Here is a 23009-nt window from a genome sequence, read left to right on the forward strand (position 1 = left end):
TTCTACAGTCTTCCTCTGGCCATTACTTTTTTCCCCCCTTAGCTGGCAAGACTTGGACTCTCTCTTTAGGATATAGTCAGAATTATTCCTCCCTCCCCTTCTTTCCCCCCTCCCTCTCCTTCCCCTTCCCCTTCCCCTCCTCCTCCTCCTTTATTTTTTATTTATTCTTCCATAAGAGAGTTAGAACAATTGTTTTTAAAAACTTCTCTTTGGATTTTGGTTGGCACTGGGCTTTCCAGGTAGACAGTTGTATCATCTGTAAATAATAGTAAATCTTATTCATATTTTTGTTCTTTTTATATCAGAATTCCTTATTGAGTGAAAAATAATACTTGCTGAAATTATTTGTTCATCCAATCCCTGAGTATCTGTAGAGAACATCCATTCTGCTGACTACACTCTCCTTTTGTTCTGGGGACTATGGTCCTCCCTTACTCTCAGTCCCTGGGCTTGGGGAAAAGACTGATGTCTACACCCTCCTGCTTCAGGGGTGAAACATATGACCTTAGTCTAGGTCATCTAGTATATCCTATTCCTCTAGCCACAGTAATCCATTCTAGACCTACTAGAAAGTTGGTTCTGAATTTGAACCTAGAGGCAAGTACTCCGTGGAGTGGCTTGCAACCATATTGGGTACGTGAAGACGTTGCCTAAGAATGGAGCCAATAGCTGGGTGATGGACACTGGGGAGAGTATGTGCTATGGTGAGCACTGTGAATTGTGTAAGACTGATGAATCACAGACCTGTACCTCTGAAACAAATACTACATTATATGTTAAAAAAAAAAAGATAGTAGGAAGGGAAAGATGAAGGGGGGGAAATCGGAGGGGGAGATGAACCATGAGAGACTATGGACTCTGAGAAACAAGCGGAGGGTTTTAGAGGGGAGGGGGGGTGGAGGGATGGGTTAACCCAGTGATGGGTATTAAGGAGGGCACATATCGCATGGAGTACTGGGTGTTTTACACAAACAATGAATCATGGAACACTACATCAAAAACTAATGGTGTAATGTATGGTGACTAACATAATAAAATAAAATGAATTAAAAAAATTAAAAAAAAGAATGGAGCCAATACTGAAGATGCTGAATTTAGAAAAGAAGAGAGAGAAATCAAGCCCTAGGTCACCTGGTTTGAGCCCTAGATCAAACTTCATCTGAACCAGATCCTCTAAATTATTCAGTTACATGAACCAATAAATTTACCTTTTTAATTAAGTTAGTTTGGATTGCATTTTTCATCTTTGGCATGCAAAGGACTTTTAGTTGATGCAATGTCTTCTAACAAAATTAGGCAAATTCAACTCATGTTGTTCCCATGGTTTGACAAATTACATGATTTCCCCAGCTAATCCCCAGACTCCTCTCTTCTGTGCATGCACTTGGAGTGACTCTACCATTGCAGCATACCCGTCTAAATACCAAGCCAGAGTCCTCCCTTTCCCCCAAGGACTCCTCCAGTTCTTTGCTTAAACCCAGCCCACTGGTGAAGTTAAAGAAGGAAGGGAACAGATGGCAACCTGATTCATATTGCTCTTACAGGGAATTAAGCCAATTTATTTTGGGGGTCAGTTCCAGTTCAATTTCAGCAGTGAATGAAAGTTGTTTGAATCCCTTTCTTGTTCAGGTCTGTAATCATCTGCAGTAATCCAAAGTTCTTCACAAGGGAAAAATATTTGGGGGGGGGTTAATATTTGTTCCAGTTTGAGAAAACTACGTAACATGGAATCAAGTTGCACCTGTCTTATTAGGACTTCTGTGCTAAAAGAGGTAGCATATGGGCAGGACAGGGAGGCGATTACTAGTATACTTAATACTAAAATAATCAGCCTAGACAGCCTCCATAATAAGCAGTGTTATAAAATCTACTCCTTGGATTTGCTTTTAATATTTCCAGTCCACATCAGAACACACTTTGAAATATCATATCACATAGTATTGACCAAATTATTAAAATATAAGTTGAACATTTTTTTGAAAATTTTGCCTCCTTTAGAGGAACACATATTTTATAGGTGAAATATTTATGGTCTCTGAATTAGTGTGACATTATGCCAGTGTCTTAAGGTGCTAAAACTTAACAGTTTTCTGGAAAAATGTATTGAAGATCTAGGCTCAGCTTAGGGAATGTTGTCAATGGTATTGTAATAGCATTGTATGGTGACAGATGGTAGCTACACTTGTGGGGAGTGAAACGTAATGTATAGACTTGTTAAATCACTGTGTTGCACCCCTGAAACTAATGTAACATTGTGTGCCAACTATGCTTCAATTTTTAAAAAAAAATCTAGGCTCAGAATATTCATAGGACCATTTTTAAATTGCTTCAGGTCATCTAATGGATATGTTCTGATAGGAAGCATTTTTTGTTTCATTGCTTCCGTTACATATATATTTATAGGTAAAAAATATAAATTAAATAAGTAAGTACAATTTCAAGACACAAAATGCTCAGCTTGTTCCAAAATACTTTTTGTTAGTGGGTTGTGTGCAAACAAAAAGAATGACAGATGCCATCCATATACTTTACGAAAACACCTCCTGCTTATGCATGTGTAAAGAGGACGTTGGATTTGACAAGGTGCAAAGAGATGTCTTACAGATGGTACACTTGAGGCCCATCAGGACAGGTCTTCCCAAACTAATGGGGCTGTAAAAGCAGTTGTCATGTGCACGTCTGTCACACCTGTTCTACAGAGAAATCCCTACTTGTAAATATGGTCTTCAAAATCAGAGCACAAGGCTGGCTGAGCTTAGTTTAGTTTTCTGTTAGTTTGAGAGAGACTATGACCACCAACATGGATGTCATACCTTTTTGTGACTCTTCTAAGACTTTTACATTTTCCCTGGCATTGTGTTATTTAAAGTTAAAGATTAAAATTCTTTTACTTAGTCCTTGAAGAAATAACCATAATTTATCTTATAACATTAAATTCATTGGCAATGTGCTTTGGAGGGAATAAATTTGTGTTCTGCAAAAGGGCTTGGATATACAGAATTTCAATGCCTCAAATGATGTAATTTTCTATAATATTTAGCCTGCCATTTTTAGTTTGGTGTTTGTATAATAGGAGATTTCGAAGAAAAAGCTAAAGAGAGGCTAATTTGCTTGGTAGTGCTTCTGTTCTTTTGTTCTTTTAGAATCTAAAATTAACCAACATCTGCAGTGTCAACAAGGACTCCATATGGCATTCAAGTTTGTACTTTTCCTAAATAATGCGTTTGAGGCAATATAATCTGAGAGGAATTCTGAGGTGATAATGAGTGGAATACCTCATATTGTATAGCACTTTATAGTTTCAAAATGGTTTAACAACTAGGACCTTTTTGATCCTCACAACAGTGTTAAGAGATAGGGGGTTCAGGTATTTCTTATTCTTGTTGAACAGATGAGAAGATGGAGGTTCAAAGTATTGAAGAGAAATGGCCATTGTCACAAACCTGGTGAGTAGCAGCATGAGAAGGCAACCCAAGCCATCTGGTATCTAATCACCCTCTCTACCATTTTACTAGGATCAAGTTGTTGACAAACCATTGTTAAAATAGCATGTTTTCAAAATAATAAATCCCACAACAACTCTGTAGGAAAAATTTTAAAAATTACTAGAAACTAAATAACAAATGTGTGTTTGGTTTTCTAGAGTTTAATGCAGTTCATTTGTTCAATTAAGTTAACAGATGATTTCCACAGAAAGTCATCTATTTATTTAACTCTTGTGATTTCCTATTTTACTTACAAAAAAGAGTTCCCACCAAAATGCTTTTTCTCCTTGTGAAATCATACCTCATAAATCTTTGTCATATCTAGAAAATCTCAAAACTTTCCCTTAAGAGATGTTACAACTGAGAGTGTTTTCTTCACAGTAATACATATTTAAGTCTACCTGAGTTTTGAAACATTTCATTTCAGTTCAAACTTCTGTGATTTTCTGCAGCAGAGCAATCATTCAGAGTTTCTGGGCTAAGAAAAAAAAGTAGGTTGAAGTTAAAGAATGTACTGGAAGCATAGCTTGTGACTGAGATACAGGCATAAATTTAGTAGGAACCCATTTTTGAAAGCATAAATAATGTTATTGCCAATCCATACTTTACGGAAATTTCTAGCTAGGTAACATTACCATTTCTACTTTAAAACACAGAGAAATTCAATTGCTTCCATTTCTTGAAAGTTTGAGGCTTAAAAATTATGAATGCTGGCATTCTTGAAGAGGAACACTGTGAGTTTGTAATATCGAAGAGGCACTGGCGTTGTCTTACGTTGACAGGCAGCTATATTTCCAACAAATGGAGACACTGGACTCTGCCGGCATAAGGAGCAGCCAGCAAGAATTTTAATCAGGATTTGGCTCAGTCTGTGCTGGTTCTGACTTCACGAAAGTGCATCTTCAGGAAGTACCTTCTACCAAGTGGATGGCAACATGCAGCGTTAGAGGTTGCTGACACCAAAGCAACCAGAGCTCACGCAAAACGTAAACTTTTGTCTCCCCATTAGTTGCCTGGATATGTCTCAAAGAACCACACACAGAAAAGCAAGATTTAAACTTCATATTATCGAAAACATTCTCGTGACTCTAATCTCCTACCTCCTCTATGTCCAGGATTAGTGGAAATACACCAAACATTTTTGAAAAGATCATCTAACCTAAGTAGGAGAGTGTTATCTTTCCGTGCACGAGCATAGTCGGGCAGCAAGCCGTGAAAAGGAGATACGGGGACAAAAGGAGGAGAGGGGCCCCATGGAACATACTTTGCCGGAAGCAAGTAATGGGGGGGATTTAGGGGGAGTTGGGGGATTTGGGTGGGAAAGCCTTAGAGAGGGGAGGGCTAAGTCACTGGCGTTGGTAGTAACTCCATCTGGCTAGTTGTGGGAATCTGGAAGGAGGGACCCAAGTGTGCCAGAGGACCAGACTCACGATGGGAGCATTCAGTTAATGTGACAGTGGAGAACTGCAGTGTAGAGGCCGGGAGAAGGCCACAGTATGAGGAAGGGAAGTGCCCAAGGGACCGTGAGGACCCCAGCTACAGTTCTTTTTGCGTATTCAATCAGATCCAGTTTTCTTCCCCCTTCCTATCTCCACACTCCTGCCCCCTCCATCCTCAACACCCCACCCCCGCCACAAGAAGAATCTGTGTTGACTGGCCCAAGTTTGTTTCACTGAGTCCTCCTTCACCCAGTGAATGATTTGTGGAGACTGGGGCTGGTAATCATTATTTAGCAGTGACTTCAGCATTAATCAATCAGAACTGGAATGATACAACTCTGCTCCCACTCAGCCCATTCACAACCACAACCTTTTTGTGCTGCAGTGAAGAAACGTGGTCCCTTGGCTATCTTGCTGCTGATTAATGGACCGTTGGAAGGGGAAGGGCCAGTACAACTCCCACAATAGGTCTAGTGCTTTTCTGCCGGACTGGCTTAAAAAAAAAAGAGTCATGTCAAACCATGTTAGCCAACACCTGTATTGTCTGTCTGAATTATAAGGCACAACAGTACATCTCGTTCTCTGCAATTCATTATTAGAAGAAAGAATATGAGGAAGTATTAGACCATGCTTGTATCATATGACATAACTGGACAATCCTGCACACTCCTGCACTGCCCACTGGAACATGTCATTTGTGCACTGATACAGTCACGATTACTCTCAAAATCTCTCTTCCCCCCCTTGCCTGGATGCAGCTGAACAGTGACTCTCAGAGGAGGTGGGAGGACATGGCCTGGCCAGCTGATGCTAAGGACCCAAGACTTAACTACATACAAATAACTCATTAACCTGTCCCTCCCAAATCACCTGCTCCACATACATCATTGCCATGAAAGGGATCGGGTTCCCCAAAGTTGCCCTAAGGGTGTCTGTGGACTTTGACTTCCTCCCTCCACAGACACTGTTAGGATGGCCTTTTGAGGCCTTTGTGCTCCTGGGAAGCTGATTTCTCCTGTGTGCAAACATCAAGAGCCAGGAAGAATGGAACACTACATGATTTATCCCTGAATCCCTCATCCTGCTGGATATGCCCCAAGGTGGAGTTATTCTTGCTGTCACAAATAATTTAGCCCTGAGTGGATCAACATGTTTAAAAGAAGTTTCCAAATATGTCTAAAACTCTAGGTGCAGAAACACAAGTGCCAACTAACAAGAGCAATTTCAAATAGAACAGAGGTTGGAAATTAGAAAAACAAAGAAGCACAGGATATAGCAGAAGGCCAGCTCTGTCAGTAACTGGTTGTATGCTCTCAGTCATTATGCCCCTGTCCCAGTTTCCTCAACTCCAAAATAGACACTAAGATGAAAGGAATTTCGTGAGAGACACTTTTGAGAAATGTCGATTTATGTTCTCTCTCCGTATTTTTCCCTTTCCCTTTCCCATTTTGTCTGGCTTACATGTCTTTACCTCAGGAAAGACTTGGGGATTGGACTTCCAAGCTTTAGTTCCAAATAAGCCCACGAGGAGAATTTGAGGTAACTTGTATTTTCCAGACTAAAGAGATCTGTTCTCCCAGAAGCAGCAAGGATGTCATCCTACTTCTTGGCAGTACCCTCACTATGTATGCCTCGGGGAGGCTGCATCTTTGCTGAACAGCCCCTCTTTTCTAGAAACACAGTTTGGGACTTACTCATGTGGAGTAATGATGGCAAGGGCCTCCAGAGATCCTGGTGATTCTTAAGATGCCTGGTCCCTGCCAGAGCCCTCAGCGAGTGTGTAAAAGATACTTCACACTTACCCGAGGTGGATTTCCTGTCTGCCCTACAGCACAGGGCCTCCAAGTTTAGATTGAATTACTCTAAAGACTCTTAAGGAATCATCCATGGTAAGATGGCCACTCGTTTAATTTGTGTCTCTTTATCATTTATTAAAACTAAGCCTAAACAAGTCTTTCCTTATACTGTAGGAAATCCACTTTCTTGGGGCTGAATTCACCGAGGGTTTACTTTTGCCAGCCCTCCTTATCATTGCCTTTCCTGCACCTGCCCTTGCTGGCCTCCATGTCTTCTCGTTTGGGATGTTTGACTGAGAAAGGCTGGTGGCACCTTGAAAAGCCTCATTTGCTTTCTCCCAAATCCCTGCATATTTTCTTTAAAGTCAGAAAGGAGTGTCTTTCATCCCTAAGTATACATATTTAAGTTGTCTGTGTTGCCCTGAGAAGCAACTTCAAGTAACACCATATAGCTAGAGGACCAAGTCTTTGGTCAGCTTCTCTGGGGGCCGCGTACCTTCTTGAAGTTGTTAATAAAACAAACAAAACAAAACAAATAAAAATTTTAAAGATCTTTTATGCAATTGTCTTTGTTGTTACTGCCATTGTTGGGTGAAGAGTACGTTTATTGCTTCAGGGCTGTGCCATATTTAGAAAGGGGTAGAATATCAGGGCAAGGGAAAACTTTTCAGGAAAGGGGGCAAGCTTTTGGGATACCTGAAGGCACCTATTGGACATAATCTCATGTGTGTTTTTCTCGGTAGCAGATGTAAATTGCCATGTTCTTCTAAGGCCATTTTTCTGCTATGGCTTGCTTTTCTCTTTAAATATTTTAGGAGGAAAAGTAATGTATTTTCTGTTTTGTGGTGGTGGTGATGATGATGATGATTTGTAATTTAGAGAGTATATATTCTTGATTCAGTCAAAATAATCTTTGAGTCATTTCAATACTTCACTCCAAACAGTCTTTCTCAGAACCTGAAAAACAAAGTAAAATGGTACCCCAAATATTCCCTTCCCTCTTATCTTTATAAATCCTTCATATAGCCCCAAATTGCCATTCTGGGGGTTGGGGGAGGAAGCCTCCTAAATCCGAATTACCTATGCTATTCAAAGAACTAAGTATTTTGAAAGTTCTAGAGACAATAATGCAAACATTCTTCTCAATAGAAACTACTAAAAGTAGTCATACGGTTTATCTCTTAAAGTGGAATTTTTCCTTCCATCTTAATTAAATGACAAATAAAAGGAAGTCATGCACAAGCTTTCGGAAAAAAGACTGTAATATAAGAAATGTAGTTCCAGTCAAAAAAGAAAAGAAAAGGATTTTGAAATATGGGAGCAAAATGAGGTCTTACTCAAGTAGATTCTTATGCTTCAACCAAAAGCTGGAAGAATTAACAAAAGCTCTAAAAAAAGGTAAAGGAATGCAGACAGTGGAGAAAAGCAGAGGAGTGCAGAAAATAATTAATAAGTGTATAAAGGAATAAATCAAAGTCTGGGATGATTCTTAACTAAAGTACTTGCAAATAAAATATAGATTGAAAAAATTCATTTCCAGAAAAGGTGACAAAATCAATGTGTAAAAAAAGCCCTTAGTGAACTAAGAGCCTTCAGAGACAAGGTCAGCTCACTGGAGAGGAGCTGAAACAAAGCAAAGCAGGACAGAGCAGTGTTTTCACTAAAAACCACCACGGCTTTACTCTGTCCACCCTGTGTGACATGGGGGTAGAGCTCCGGGGTAGAGTATTTGACTGCACCCTGTGTGATAGACAATGCTCTCAAAGGCAAATGTCTTGACCTTATGTGGTCTACTTCCAAAGGAAGATGAGGTTTAGTCAACCATATTAGTTACTTATTGCTGTGTAACAAACATCTCAAAACTCAGAGCTCAGAATGACAACATTGTTATCTCGAAGTTTCTTTCTGTCAGGAATCCAGGTGCAGTTTAGCTGTGTTCTCCTGCTAAGGGCCTCTGTCTTTTACAAAACTGCAATCAAGACCTCTGCTAGAGGGGCTGAGGATCCATCTCCCAGCTTACTCAGTGCCATTGGATTGAGGACCTTAGTTCCTCACTGTGTGTTGGACAGAGATTCTCAGTTTGGTGCTGTGTGTGTGCTATGTGATCCTCTCTACAGTTCCCAATGCATTGCCACTGACTTCCTTTAGAGCCAGTATGGGAGAGAATGCCAAGAGAATGTGCAAGGAAGATGGTAGTCAGTCTTTTGTAATCTAGTCTCGGAACTGACTCTTGCAGTAATTTATTTATTAGAATCAAGTCACTAAGACCAGGTCACACTCAAGGGGAGGGGAATACCAGGAAGCAGTATCATTGGGAGCCATCTTAAGAGCTGTCAACCACTTTAACTTAGTTTATTCTTCCCTTAATTTTATAGCATAGAAATAAGAGGATGTCATCTTCAGGACCAAAAATACATTCTTTGGAGAAAAGTGCTCCAGAAATCTGTATGTCCGTGGTCTCTTTTATTTCTCAGCAAATGGCTTTATTTGTTTACATCATTTATATGGCAATAAATAGCCCAGATGATCTTAGCCAATAGGCAAACTATTTGAATAAATGAAGGAAATATTCATTTACATGTTTCATTGGGATGTAAGCTCTATGAGGGCAGGGGTTTTATCTGTCTTGTTCTCTGTTGTATCCCCAGTGCATATCACAGGGGCTTAACATATAGTTTTCAACAAATAATTGTTGGATGAATGGCTTCAAGTGTACTTACCATGGATCTGTTATGATATATCAGGCACTTGACTTCACTTGTTTAGAAACTGAGCATCAGAAATACTTGCATTTGTACCCAAGAGTGGAAAGAAGAGATTTTTATCCCTTGGGATTTCCAAAAGCAGCCCCAGTCAGTGACCATCTTTGTTCACAATTCAGAGAGTCAACTGAAAGAAAGGCCCACTCCATTTTCTCATAAAGGGAGAATGTGGCCTTTTCTTGTTAACAGGTCTTACTTGTGGCCTATCACTCATTGTTTGAGATGATAATAAAGGACCAATGTTTAAAAAACTTAAACTAGGTTTTAAAAAAAATCATGAAAATAAAATATGCACATACTTTAAAAACATATAAAAGCATATAAAATGACAAATTCTCACCCTTTGATTCCATCCCTCATCCCACTCAACTTCAAAAGTAAGGAGTTTAACTATTTCTTAAATATTATTACAAGTATTTTCAACACAAATACAATGTGTGTGTGTGTGTGTGTGTGTGTGTGTGTGTGCGTGCGCATATAAATATGGGATCATCATAATATTGTTCTACACCTTGCCTTTTTTTCACTTAGTGATATGTCTGGGAACCTATATAGACCTATCTTAATTTTTTTCTTGGCTGCATAATATTCCACTGTAGGGATGTGCCATAATTTATTCAATGAGTCCCTACCTAATAGATATTCATTTCCACCACCACCCCAAACTTTTTACCTACTAGAAACAGTGCTGCAATGGACATATCTATACATATATCTTTGCATATTTTGGTGAGTTTATCTTAAAGACAAATTCCTAGCAGTGGAATTGCTAGGCCAAAAGATATGTGCATTTAAAATATTTAAAGCCTCTTTTTATTATGAAATAAATCACAAATACAGAAAACCAAACCAGTTACAGAGCTTAATGGATTGTTATAAGACAAGTACCCTTTTAACTATCACCCAGATCAAGAAACAGACTGTCACCCACATCAGGAGCCCTCCAAATGGTCTGTGATCACAACTGCCTCCCTCTCTGAAACTAACTGTGGTACTGACTTCTGTAGAAATAAATTTCTTCTATTTTTTTTTATGGCTTTACTACCCAAGTAGCATCCATAAACATGATACTTTAATTTTGCCTATTTAAAAAAAAAAAACCCTGATATGTCTTCTATACGTCTTTAAATTTGCAGTTTTTGCCTCCAAACTTTTCTTTTCCATACAATTTCTCTATTGAATAACTCAGCATTTGACCAGTGGAGTTTCCTACAGTCTGGATGTTGCCAACTATGTACTCTTTATGTAGTTCAGCTGTTCCCCTGTCCTCCATCTTCCTGCAAACTGATGGCTGGATTTGGAGGCTTGATGAGACTCAGGTTTGATTCCTTTGGCAAGATGATGAGTGGTACATCAGGAGCTACATAATGGCTAGTTGTCTCTCTGTGACTTTAGCAATTACTGATGTTCAGTGCTTAGATCCATTCATTTATTGTGGGCTGCAGAATATTCTAATTATGTTATTTCTTTTTCACTTACTAGTTAGAATATTTATGGAAGACATTTCCTCTCTTCTATTATTTGCTTGTACCCAGTGGTATAATTCAGATAGGAAAAGCAAAGTTCTTTCCCATTAGTTACCAGTTTCCAAGATAATGAATGTTCTCTACCATTATCCTACAAAGGTGACTTTTTATTTTAGTTATCATGAATTCATGTGTTCATACATGTCTTCAGCTTATCTTACGGGTTTCAAGTCATTGCAATCATTATCTTTACTGCAGCTCAATTTGTTCCATCTTTGGCCAGTGAGAGCCTATTCCATCTGTACTTGAATCCTTTTAATATAGCCCTAGTGGTCTTTGATAGCTTCCTTGCTGTCTGATATGACAAGATACTCTAGCCTCATTTTGTATGTCTATTGCCCCAGACTTGGAATCTGCCATTTCTCCAACAAGCCCTGTTTTTTTGTTTTTGTTTTTTAAAGCAGGAAATGGTATTTCAAAACCACAGTCTAGGCACAAATTGTATTCATCATTACTGTGTTGGTCCCAGTTTCTAAGATTTTTCAGTGGACAGAGCTAGGAAATAGCTGTATGGTTTTTTTGTTTAAGATTTATTTATTTATTTCAGAGTTGGGGGAGGGGCAGAGGGAGAGAGAATCTCAAGCAGACTCCCTGCTGAGTGCAGAGCCCAATGAGGGGCTTGATCCCACAACCCTGAGATCATGACCCAAGCCGAAATTAAGAGTCAGACACTCAACCTACTGAGCCACCTACACACCCCAACAGCTGTATGTTTTTAAAGATAAAATACTTCATGAGCTTATTTAGATGATTCCAATTTGAATTTAGTACCATAGGTTTTTACAAACATAAGAGGCTCAGAACAATAGTACTAGTACTACCACCACCAATATGATCACCAGAAGTTACATTAAAAAAAAAGTCAGTCTTTCTTTTTATTTATTTATTTTAAGTAAGCTCTACTCCTAATGTGGGGCTTGAACTCAGGACCCTAAGGTAAAGAGCTGCATGCTCCATGGACTGAGCCAGTCAGGAACATCCAAAGTTACATTTTTTCATTCGCTCTTTGCTTTTGCCTCTGTTGTATATCTACATTGTCAGAATATATAGCCATTGCATACAATACTCACTCCCATTTACCCCTCACTTAAACTTGATTCTTCAAGTAGCTAAGTATTTAACACTTACCACTACTCTTGGTACTGATATGTCTCCAGTCAGTCTGGGGCTTGTTTACTAGTAGATACACAGGAAGTGTTCACAGGAACAATATCTCCTGAGTTCTTACATGGCCATAACACTTTGTGTCCTTTGTACCTGAAAGTCAGTTTTTCTAGATATAAAATCATCCTCTCACATTTAATTATGAATCTTAAATACATTACTCCATTTCTTTGGACATTAGTATTGCTGAAACATCTGATGTTAACCTAATTTTCTTTCCCTTGTAAGTCATTGTCTTTGAAAAACTGTATGTCCAAAGAGCTTTTTCTCTTTAAAATTCAGTAACTGTTAGAATATGTCTTGGTTCATCATTCTGAATCAATATGCTCAGGTACATGGTATATTTTTTTATATGTAGTTCTATATATTTTTTTCTTTTTTAATTTCAAGAAAGTTCCTTGAATATTTCAAAAAGAAATATTTGTTCTTTGGGTCTCTTCTCCAGGGACTCCCATTATTGTATGTTGGGTCTTCTTTGTCTACTGCCAATATTGGTCACTTTCTCTTGAACCTTTTTCTTTTTCTCTTCATTTCATATAGATTTTAGAGATTTTTCCCCTCATTTTTACCTTATACTCATTTTAAGGTATTATTTGTTATATTTATTGGCTATTGTGTTCCTTGTAATTTCATTTTTACTTCTTTTTTTTAAATTTCAAGTTTTTATTTAAATTCTAATTAGTTAGCATATAGTGTAATATTAGTTTCCAGAGTAGAATTTAGTGATTCATCCCTTACATATAATACCCATTGCTCATCATAAGTGCCCTCCTTAATGCCCATCCCCCATCTAGCCCATCCCCCACCCACCTCCCCTCCAGCAACCCTCAGTTTGTTCTTTGTAGTTAAGAGTCTCTTATGGTTTGCCTCCCTCTTTTTTTTCCCTTTCCCCTATGTTCATCTGTTTTGTTTCTTAAATTCCACATATAAATGACATCATGTGGTATTTGCCTTTTTCTGACTGACTTATTTTGCTAAGTATTATATATTCTAGCTCCATCCATGTCTTTGCAAATGGCAAGATTTCGTTCTTTTTGATGGCTGAGTAGTATTCCACTGTGTGTGTGTGTGTGTGTGTGTGTGTGTGTGTGTGTGTGTGTGTGTGTGTATACATACACCAGTTCTTTATCTATTCATCAGTCAATGGACATTTGGGTTCTTTCCATTTTTGGTTATTGCTGATAATGCTGCTATAAACATTGGGGTACATGTGCCCCTTCCAATCAGTATCTTTGTATCCTTTGGATAAATACCTAGTAGTGCAATTGCTGTGTTGTAAGGTAGTTCTATTTTTAACTTTTTGAGGAGCCTCCATACTGTTTTCCACAGTGGCTGCACCAGTTTGCATTCCCAACAACAGTGTAAGAGAGTTCCCCTTTCTCTGCATCCTTACCAACATCTCTTGTTTCTTGTGTTGTTAATTTTAGCTATTCTGACAGGTGTGAGGTGGTATCTCATTGTAGTTTTGATTTGTATTTCCCTGATGATGAGTGGCGTTGAACATCTCTTCATGTATGTTAGCCATCTATATGTCTTCTTTGTAAAAATGTCTATTCATGTCTTCTGCCCATTTCTTAATGGATTGTTTGTTTTTTGGGGTGTTGAGTTTGGTAAGTTCTTTATAGATTTTGGATACTACCCCTTTATCAGATATGTCATTTGCAAATATCTTCTCCCATTCTGTAGGTTGCCTTTTCGTTTTGTTGATTGTGTCCTTCACTGTGCTTTTTATCTTGATGAAGTCCCAATAGTTCATTTTTGCTTTTGTTTCTCTTGCCTCTGGAGATGTGTCTAGTAAAAAGTTGCTATGGCCAATGTCAAAGAAGTTACTGCCTGCGCTCTCTTCTAGGATTTTTATGGTTTCCTGTCTCACATTTAGGTCTTTCATCCATTTTGAATTTATTTTTGTGTATGGTGTGAGAAAGTCATCCAGTTTCATTCTTCTGCATGTGGCTGTCCAGTTTTCCCAACACCATTTGTTGAAGAGACTGTCTTTTTTCCATTGGATATTCTTTGCTGCTTTGTCTGAGATTAGTTGACCATATAGTTGTGGGTCCATTTCTGGATTTTCTCTTCTGTTCTATTCATCTATTTGTCCGTTTTTGTGCCAGTACCATCCTCTCTTGATGACTATGGCTTTGTAATAATACTTGAAGTCCGGAATTGTGATACTACCAGCTTTGCTTTTCTTTTTTCTTTTTCAAGACTGCTTTTGGCTATTTGGGGTCTTTTGTGGTTCCACACAAATTTTAGGATTGTTTATTTTAGTTCTGTGAAAAATGCTGGTGCTATTTGATAGGGGTTGAATTAAATGTGTGGATTGCTTTGGGTAGTATAGACATTTTAACAATATTTTTCTTCCAATCCATGAGCATGGAATGTTTTTCCATTTCTTTGTGTCCTCTTCAATTTCTTTCATCAGTGTTTTATAATTTTCAGAGTATAGATCTTTTACCTCTTCAGTTAAGTTTATTCCTAGGTATCTTATGGCTTTTGGTGCAATTGTAAATGGGATTGAGGAATTGATCTCATTTTTACTTCTGAAATAAATTTTTCTTTTATTTCTAATTCTCTTCTGAGTTCTGTCTCCTCATTTCTGATTTTTTCCTAATTTTGATTTGTTATCCTTTCATGTATAACTTTCCTAATCTCTTTCACTTCATTTTGAAATAGTGGGTTACTGTTCTGATCCTGTTTAAAAACTTGCCTTTCTGAAGTGATTTCATTGTCTGTAGGAGTATCATTCTGCCCCTTCATTTCTTTTTTCTAATAATGTTTGTATGAAATTTGAACTTCATCCTTTTCAGTTATTCATTTCTATGTAAAATCAGATTTCCTGAACTTTTAGAAAGAGGCATGGTTTAGTTAAAGGCATGACTGAGAAGTTAGGAAAACTGACTTCATGGAGGTCCCTCTTGTTTTTGTGAAGTGTTCAAAAACAAGGTGGCTGGCTGTGTTCTTCTCCCCATTTTTATCTGAAATTTCTCGTCCTTTGTCTCTCTTGTCCTAGTCCAACTCAATTTTGGTTCTACTCCCACAATTTCCTCCTCAGTGTGGGCCCTCTAGGAAAAATGCCCTGCCTGGTCAGTCTAAAGAGTTCATAGTTCAACCCCTTCAGTCCTTCTTACTGCGGGCTCCATGCAATCAACCACTATGAAGCACAAAATTCTAGATTTAGCTCTTTTTATCGTGTTGACCCACTGTACTTTCCAGTGAATACCTGTTGGCTATCGTTGAGCTTCCCTGCTCTCAGAGCTTCTTGATACACAGTGCCTTCCCTTTGCTTCTTCTTACATAGGTGCTGATAATTTGCAGGTCTTGTGGCTATCCCTTTCTGCTTATGTTTTGAAGTTCATGGGGATACTTTGTCACCTAGCTTTCCTATAAATATTTTCAAGGGGTTTTGGTTTTGCTGTCTAGTTTTTCTGTTTGTGAAGGGACCTGGGGAGATTCAAAGCTATGCTGCTGTTTCATCTTCCCCCAGGTCTCTCCCCACTTTAAAATTTGGTATTACCAAATTACTTGAAGGATGTTGCATGTTCTGTGGACATTTGCTTTAAATTAATAAGCTTCTGGGACTCCTGGGTGGCTCAGTGAGTTAAGCGTCTGCCTTTTGCTCAGGTCATGATCCCAGGGTCCTGGGATCGAGCCCCACATCGGGCTCCCTGCTCAGCGGGGAGCCTGCCTCTCCCTCTCCCTCTGTCCCTCCCCCTGCTTGTGCTCTCTCATTCTCTCGCTCAAATAAATAAATAAATAAAATATTTTAAAAAATTAATAAACTTCCTATTTCTAAACAGCAAAAGGAAAACAGTGAACATTCTGGGAGGCTGTATATCCTAAGCATTTTAATTCTGAACCATAAACCTGTGAATAGGTGTCAAAGAGCTTTGTAAATAAGAGCTGGTGGGATCTTAAATTCTGTAAAAGATTTACAGAACCTGTGTGGACTGCTCTGAGATGATCAGTGCCCCTGGAGGACCTACTGCCTTTCAGAGGCCCCGTCAGGAAGAAGGTGCATATGCCATAGCATCCTTGGAGCAGAAAATGAAGATCTTTGCAGGATCAAGCTTGAATATAAATATGTTGGAGGAATTCATTTGGGCTTCTCTCAAGCCACAGGTCACATGTCTGTGTTTTTTCAGTCTCTTCAAAAATTAAGTCAGCTGGGAAGGACAGTTGGTTTTTATTATATTCTTCTATTCCAACAGTCTTCTCATTAACAACAGGCAGCTTCTGACAGGGACTTTTAGTTATGTTCTAAAAAAACTAGCTTTTTTGGACCTCATATTTAGTTTATGTCTATACTGTAGAAACAAGTCCAAACCCTCTAAAATTAGCAACTGGCATGGTACTTTCTAGTCAGCTAGTGCAGATATTTAAGGTAGAAAAACAAAACATTCTGTATTTGACTTATCTTTCCAGACTGATGTGTGGATGAGTTCCTAGCCATTGACTAATTCCATATTTTAGGATATTAGACTTGGCAGTCCTCATCCTTGTGCTTGAGTCAACATTTGTCCCTGTGAATTTTGTGTTCACTCCCAATTCAGTGAAATATGAGACCACCTGCTTAGTGGCCTGATCATGTAAGCGCAAAGATCCCACCTACGTCTTCATATAGCCCAACTGGCACTGAAAGTGTCATTAGAAAACTCAAGATGAAAACCCAGTAGAGGCTTTCTCTGGGGAGTCTCAAGGCCAGTGATGGTTCTCTAAACTAGACAAAAAGTATTTAGAGTTGACAACAGTTCAGTGAAAGATTGAAGAAACACTGGAGCACCTGTACTACTGATTTTCATCTGCTTTTTTATTAAAGCTTTTCCTGAGTGCATGGGTACAATGCTGCCTTTTTTGAAGATACAGTGAAGAAACACTTAAAAGCATCAGTTTCTAGAACTAATTAATTTTTTTAAGTATGCTGCTGTCATATTCATATTCATTCTACAGAATACTAGACCACAGACTATCTAGATGGTCCCAAAGGGAATATTACCTCCTGAAAACCTGAAACCTATACACTCTATCCATTTCTCATCAGTCCACCACATGATTTCCATTCATCCATCAAAAACATTCACAGAGTTAACTAAACTTCCACCAGACATCTGCATTAAGAAGTATAACCTGCAAGATAGTGCAATATTTCTCATGTAATTATTAGAGTAAAGCCTCATCAATTATTTATCATCCATTTCCTACATGCAAGGTGCCATGCTAAATCATATCCAGTGTTGTAGAGTCTAGTTTTAAAGCAGTTATTTACCTAAATGCAACTTTCACAATTGACATTTGTGAAGTATGAAATGTCCAAAGCTGTATTTTTAAGTTCCATGTGCAGAAGACACTGTTAATTGCTAAAATTTATTTGGCTTGTGAGACCCATTTTCTCCTCACTGTACTGGCTACACATTAGCTGGAGAATGAGAAGTCTTTTCTTTTTGTTGTGTTTTTAACATGTATGCTGTGAAAAAAAGATGAGAAAGAACCACTATAGCACAGAAGGGAAAATGGAGTTTAGTGAGGGAGTAGAAATATGTTAAAGAGAATATGGAAATGCATGGGGAATAAGGAGAGGGTTTGTTGTTTGGTATTTTGCAGGAGGACAGGAGGGATATATTGGTTTTTGTTTTGTCTTGTTTGTTTGTTTGCTTTGAGCACATAGATGAGTGCTTAAGTGTAGATAGAAAACCAAAATCAGAGAAGAGAATGCAGCAGCAAGACAATGAGTTTTAAAGGAATGTTCTATACAGGTGTTTGCTGCAGTAGGGCTGTTTTGTTTATTTGTTTTTGCAGTAAGGAAGTTCAGACAGCGAGGCAATGTCTGGATAGGAAACATGGATTGATGACAAATGATTGTGTGAGATACTGGCTTGTTTATTATTAAAGAATTATGTAGGCATCAACCTGGATATATATAGAATCACAGTAGCCTACACCTCACCCACTTATTGCCCACTCTTGGAAACCATACACATCAATACAAACATGAAGAACCAGGAAAGTTCCAGAAGGGCCTCAGAAATGACTTGAGGACTAGTGACCTACTGCTGGGGTAAAGCACTTTGAAAAGAAGACTGAACAGGAACATGATTAAATTTTATGAAAATATGAAGTTCATATACCGTGTAATCAGGAATGACTCATCAGATTATCCAACACTAAAACTAAAGGGGGAGAAGGAGCCCTTGAACTTTGAAAGATGTAATTTTAGAACATGTAAGAGGAAATTGTACTTTACCCTTTGAGTTATAAATTGGTCATACCAATAAGTGATACAGACATGAACAAAATAAATGCAATAGGAATTTAGGTAACTGCATGGAGAAAGAACTCATCGTGAGTTCTTTAAAGGGAGCTATAGCTATTTAGGATATGTCTATAATTTTATAAAAACAATGTCCTGAAGATCGGTTTTATCTTTCCACAAAAACATCTCTTGGCTTGTCTATCAGAGTAGTCTTCTGAATGAATGATACTTGGCCTTACCAACAGGGACATCCAGTACCTAGCGCAGTGCCTGGTAGGAAGTAGGCTGTTGGTCTTTGCTTGATTTGTTGAATCTCTTTTGTACTTCAAAGATGTATGGCCTTCAGAAAACTGATGTTGTTTATTATCTAATATCCTAATATTTAATTTGAATGTGGAAGTCATTTGAGCAATGCAGATAATTGTCACTAATAAATAAACAAGTGGTATGAATTGCTATTAACAATGGGATGTTAATGCATAGGATGAAAGACTGGGCTCCATTGTGGTTTCTGCTACTGCCCAAGGAGTGGTCCATTCATTCCCCCAGATAAGTAAAATGACACAGATAAACAAGACTAGACTGAGGCAGACAGCTACCTCCATAGGCCAATCTGGTATTGCTTCAAACCCAGATTCTTTAAATATGTGCTTCATATTTACTTAAAGACAGCCTGACAACCACAGGTGAAAGAGGATAGGATCAGTCTCTTTTCTATTGGCTTGGATAATTTAGTTCTGACCCAAACTTGTACCCTGTGCTCCACAGAAGAAGAGCTCCACTGTTAACTCCACCCCAATCCTCTTTGATGGCAGGTGAGTGAACTTCTTTTGTTCTTTGAGCAGCCCCCTAGGGAGCCTCAGCAGTGTCTTGGAAATCTCCCACCCCGAGCAGCTTCCTGAGATGTTCTGAGTAAGCATAATTGTCTCTATTTTATTACATTTTGGCATTCAGATTGAGTTTACATGTCATTTACAGAATGATGCCCAGAGTTCTACTCTTAATTCAACTCTTCAGATAAAATAAGAGTGAGAAACATTGTCTAGTAAATTTAAGATTTTGCTTAAATTATTTACAGTAGCCATAGATGGTTACTAGATTGGCATCCCATGAGGATAGAGACTTTGTGTTATTTCTGTACCCATGTCATCGAGCGCAGCATGGGCAAACAGAGGGTGCTTAGTCAATGCTGATAGAGAAGTACGCAGATGACAGAAAGATGACGATGCTGGGTCACCTTCTCACCCTCTGCTTCGTGTGGTCCATGGAGGCACCTTAATGACCACCATACTTCATGCTCACATTGACTCAAGGTGAGAATCAGTTCAAGTTTATGAAAGGAGGAGGCATCTTCGGGAGAGGGATACTCATTTCATGCTAGAAATAGCACAGGAAGTTCAGTTTTTCAAGCTCAACCACTTAAACTATTCTGTTCTTTCTGAGCAGCGCAATATGCTTTGTGTTAGATTAAGTTGTATGAATAGCTGGTTTGCAACCATTTTTGACCCGCAGAAAAGCTCATCACAGTGGAAATCATGTTGCTTTCAGCATGATATGGTAGAAAGAACATGAGGACCAGATTCTGGAGTTCTGAATTCAAGTCCCAATACTGTGAAACCTTGAAGAAACCATTTAACGTCCCCATGTCTCACTCATTCAGTAAATACTGAGCTTCTATTATATGCAAGACACTGTGGGGAACATAGTTTCTGCCTCCTCTGGGCCCACAGTTTACTTGGGGAGATAAAATTCACTTGCAAAAAATTATAATCCAAAGCAGTATATGACAGCCTCAAAGTTGCTTTTTTTAAATTAACGGCATCTCCAGCAAGAACAATTATTTCCTGCTGTAATAATCAGAAGGACAATATAGAACAGAGGACAGTTGAGCTTGGACTGAAAGGATGATTAAGTTTCACTAAACACAGAATTGGAGGAGGGCCGTTCAAGCAAGTGACACGGCAGGAGCAAAGGTGCCAAGGCAGAAAGCACGACGCTGTTTTGGTGTGGCTGGACAGATGGTTTGTGTGGGCGGGCTGTGGGAGAGAAGACTAAAAACCTGTTTCTTCCATGGCATGTGCTAGGAACTTTTTCATTTTAGTTGCTACACTGAATAAATAAATTAAGGAAGGTTGGTAGAAAGAACCCCAGAAGGAAAGGCAGGAAACCAGACATCAGCTTTGTCACCAATTTTCTGGAGTCCTTCAAACGAATCACTATGGGGCTGTGTTGTCCTCAGGTGTCTAATGGAGGTAACTGGGCTAGTCCCTACATGGTCCTAAGGGCTACCAGGGTGAAATGAACAATCAGAAAGAAAATTCCCCCTAACATGAATTGTTATGGATTAAAGTAAATTTAGATATTCCTGGTTACAGCAAATGTGTGTACTTTCTTCCTAGAGTACTTTTCAGGGTAATCTCACGTCTTATTTACAAGTGAAAGAAACTGTATGAGTGGGGGAGGGGAAGCTCAGACTGTGATCATTTGGGTCAGCTAGCAATACATACAAAAAAGTCTCCTGGACAGAGGCAGTGTGGAGATAGCTGCTCGGTGTCACACGAGAGACCCATCGTGGCACCTGAAGAGAAGCCAGGGGAGCAAGCCTTCTGGAAGTAGGAGACTGGATGGCAGAATTAATTGAGCCCAGGACTATCATCAGATTGCAAAGCCTCCTGGTGTCCTTCAAATTCTACACCATGACCTTGCTCCAGCAGCTCATGACCCGTGCATAGGTTGCTGATGCAGAACAGGAAGAAGTGCTCTTTGCCAGTGACTCACCTGGTGCCAATCTGCTTTGGCAGCCAGCCACCAGGCCAGGATGGGTGTGCCTCCACCACAGCTTCTTGGATGAATCTTGCTGCTTTCAGCCAGCTTTCCTCAGCTCTGAGGTTCCAGGATGGACTCTCTACCAGGTCGGAGTCTAAGAACAGCTACCCATTTCTCAAATGGGATTTGGTTTAACAGATTCTTTACTGACTCAAATCAGGTCAAGACGACCATGGAGACATCCCCTATGCAGATCCCAGGGAGTGTGGCTTCTTTTGATGTTTACACTCTGGGGATATGAGAAGGTTACTGGTGGACAGACCCATCCATGTGGCACTGCCACCAAAGCCGCAAAGGAGTTGCTGTCTTCTGGGAGTTTTCCTTGGCACCCTTGACCAGAGTCATTGCCATCTGTCAGGTCAGTGACCAGATGAGCTCATTTCCCCCAGTGCGGTGAGTTATCCTAGAAAATCTAGACCAAGCACCTATGAAGCAGAGCCTCAAGGGCTCCAGTTTTCATCACAGGCATCTTCCTAAGCAAACACTGGAGCGGCCATCTCAGGTAGCACCCATGGGCAGTTCTAGGAAAGGAAGTGAGGACTGGGTGGCCATGAGTTTGGGGCTGGGCTGAGATGCACTGCACCTATATATTCTGTTCCCTAGGCAAGCTAATTTGGGGCCAGTATCAGGTGTCTCTGGGAGAATCCTGGGCTCCCTCATTCAACTTGGGCAATGCCACACAGGAGTCCCAGAGGAGAGGTGCAAACATAGTGGGAAAGGACCTAAGTGTGCAGAAGAGCAATGTCACCAATCACCACGTATGGACAAGATGAGAACAACTAACATCGCTCCATGTAGAGAATTAGAGCAACACTTGTCAGAATCCTTTTTTTTTTTTAAAGACTTTTTTGTTTATTTGAGAGAGTGAGAGAGAGAGAGAAAACACGAGCAGGGGGAGGGGCAGAGGGAGAAGCAGGGACCCCGACGAGGGGCTCGATCCTAGGACTCCAGGATCATGACCTGAGCCAGAGGCTGGCATTCAACCAACTGAGCCACCCAGGTGCCCCTTGCCTGCATCCTTTGAGAAAGTTTCTCTTCAAATTCAAGTGAGCAAGAAACATTCATTCTGGGGAAGTTCTCCATCACGTAAGTCTCCTGGTCTGGGAAATGATACCAAAACACCTCCGTTTAAATCTGGAGGTAAAAATGCCTGTCATTTTTTGTGTGCCTACCACTTATATCAATATTATTTTGGAGGGATTGGCTGGTACATGTGACGTGTCTGCACTACCATGAGGTGGATAAGTGTCAGAAAAATATTGTTTATGGCATTTAAGAGTCTGTCAGTGTCCTAGTGCTGTAAATGAAGACAAAGGTTAGACCTGAGGTACAACTCCAAGAAGACAAGCACAGAGCCCGATGGCAAGCTATGAACAGGACTGGCATTTCACAGCAGAGCTGCCATGAGCGAGATCAACCTTAACTAATTACACCTTGGCATACAGCAGGGAGTTGCTTGGCAGCCCAGAAAAGCCCTGTCAAGACAGGCGAGGGTCTGAGCCTCAAGGTTTTAGATTTGCATGCTGAGCCATCCAGGCAGACCAGGGTCAAATGAGGTCTCTGAATCATGGGGTTAACCACACTTTTGCCTGAGTCTTGAGGACCTGGTACGAGTGAGCCATTAAGAGCATGTGGGGGTGTGTTGCTGCAAGTCTGCAGCATATAGATTTATATTTCTGATTATTCATGGCTTATTTTTGTATAATGACATGTATTTACAATAGACATTTATGTACCAAATGTCATTATTTTCTTCCAACTTGG

At 39.5% G+C, this 23009-nt stretch overlaps 1 protein-coding gene across 1 annotated transcript in view; it reads left to right on the forward strand.

Moving 5' to 3' along the window:
- Positions 1-23009, forward strand: part of PIGF (phosphatidylinositol glycan anchor biosynthesis class F) — a 110784-nt gene that overhangs the window by 9702 nt on the left and 78073 nt on the right. The window contains exon 2 of the mRNA XM_027620833.1: positions 3392-3446. Within this exon, the coding sequence (XP_027476634.1) occupies positions 3400-3446 (47 nt within the window). The 5' untranslated portion in view covers positions 3392-3399. The remainder of the gene's footprint in view (positions 1-3391; positions 3447-23009) is intronic.

Source organism: Zalophus californianus, chromosome 8 (assembly GCF_009762305.2).
Source record: "Zalophus californianus isolate mZalCal1 chromosome 8, mZalCal1.pri.v2, whole genome shotgun sequence".
Classification (NCBI taxonomy): Eukaryota; Metazoa; Chordata; class Mammalia; order Carnivora; family Otariidae; genus Zalophus; species Zalophus californianus.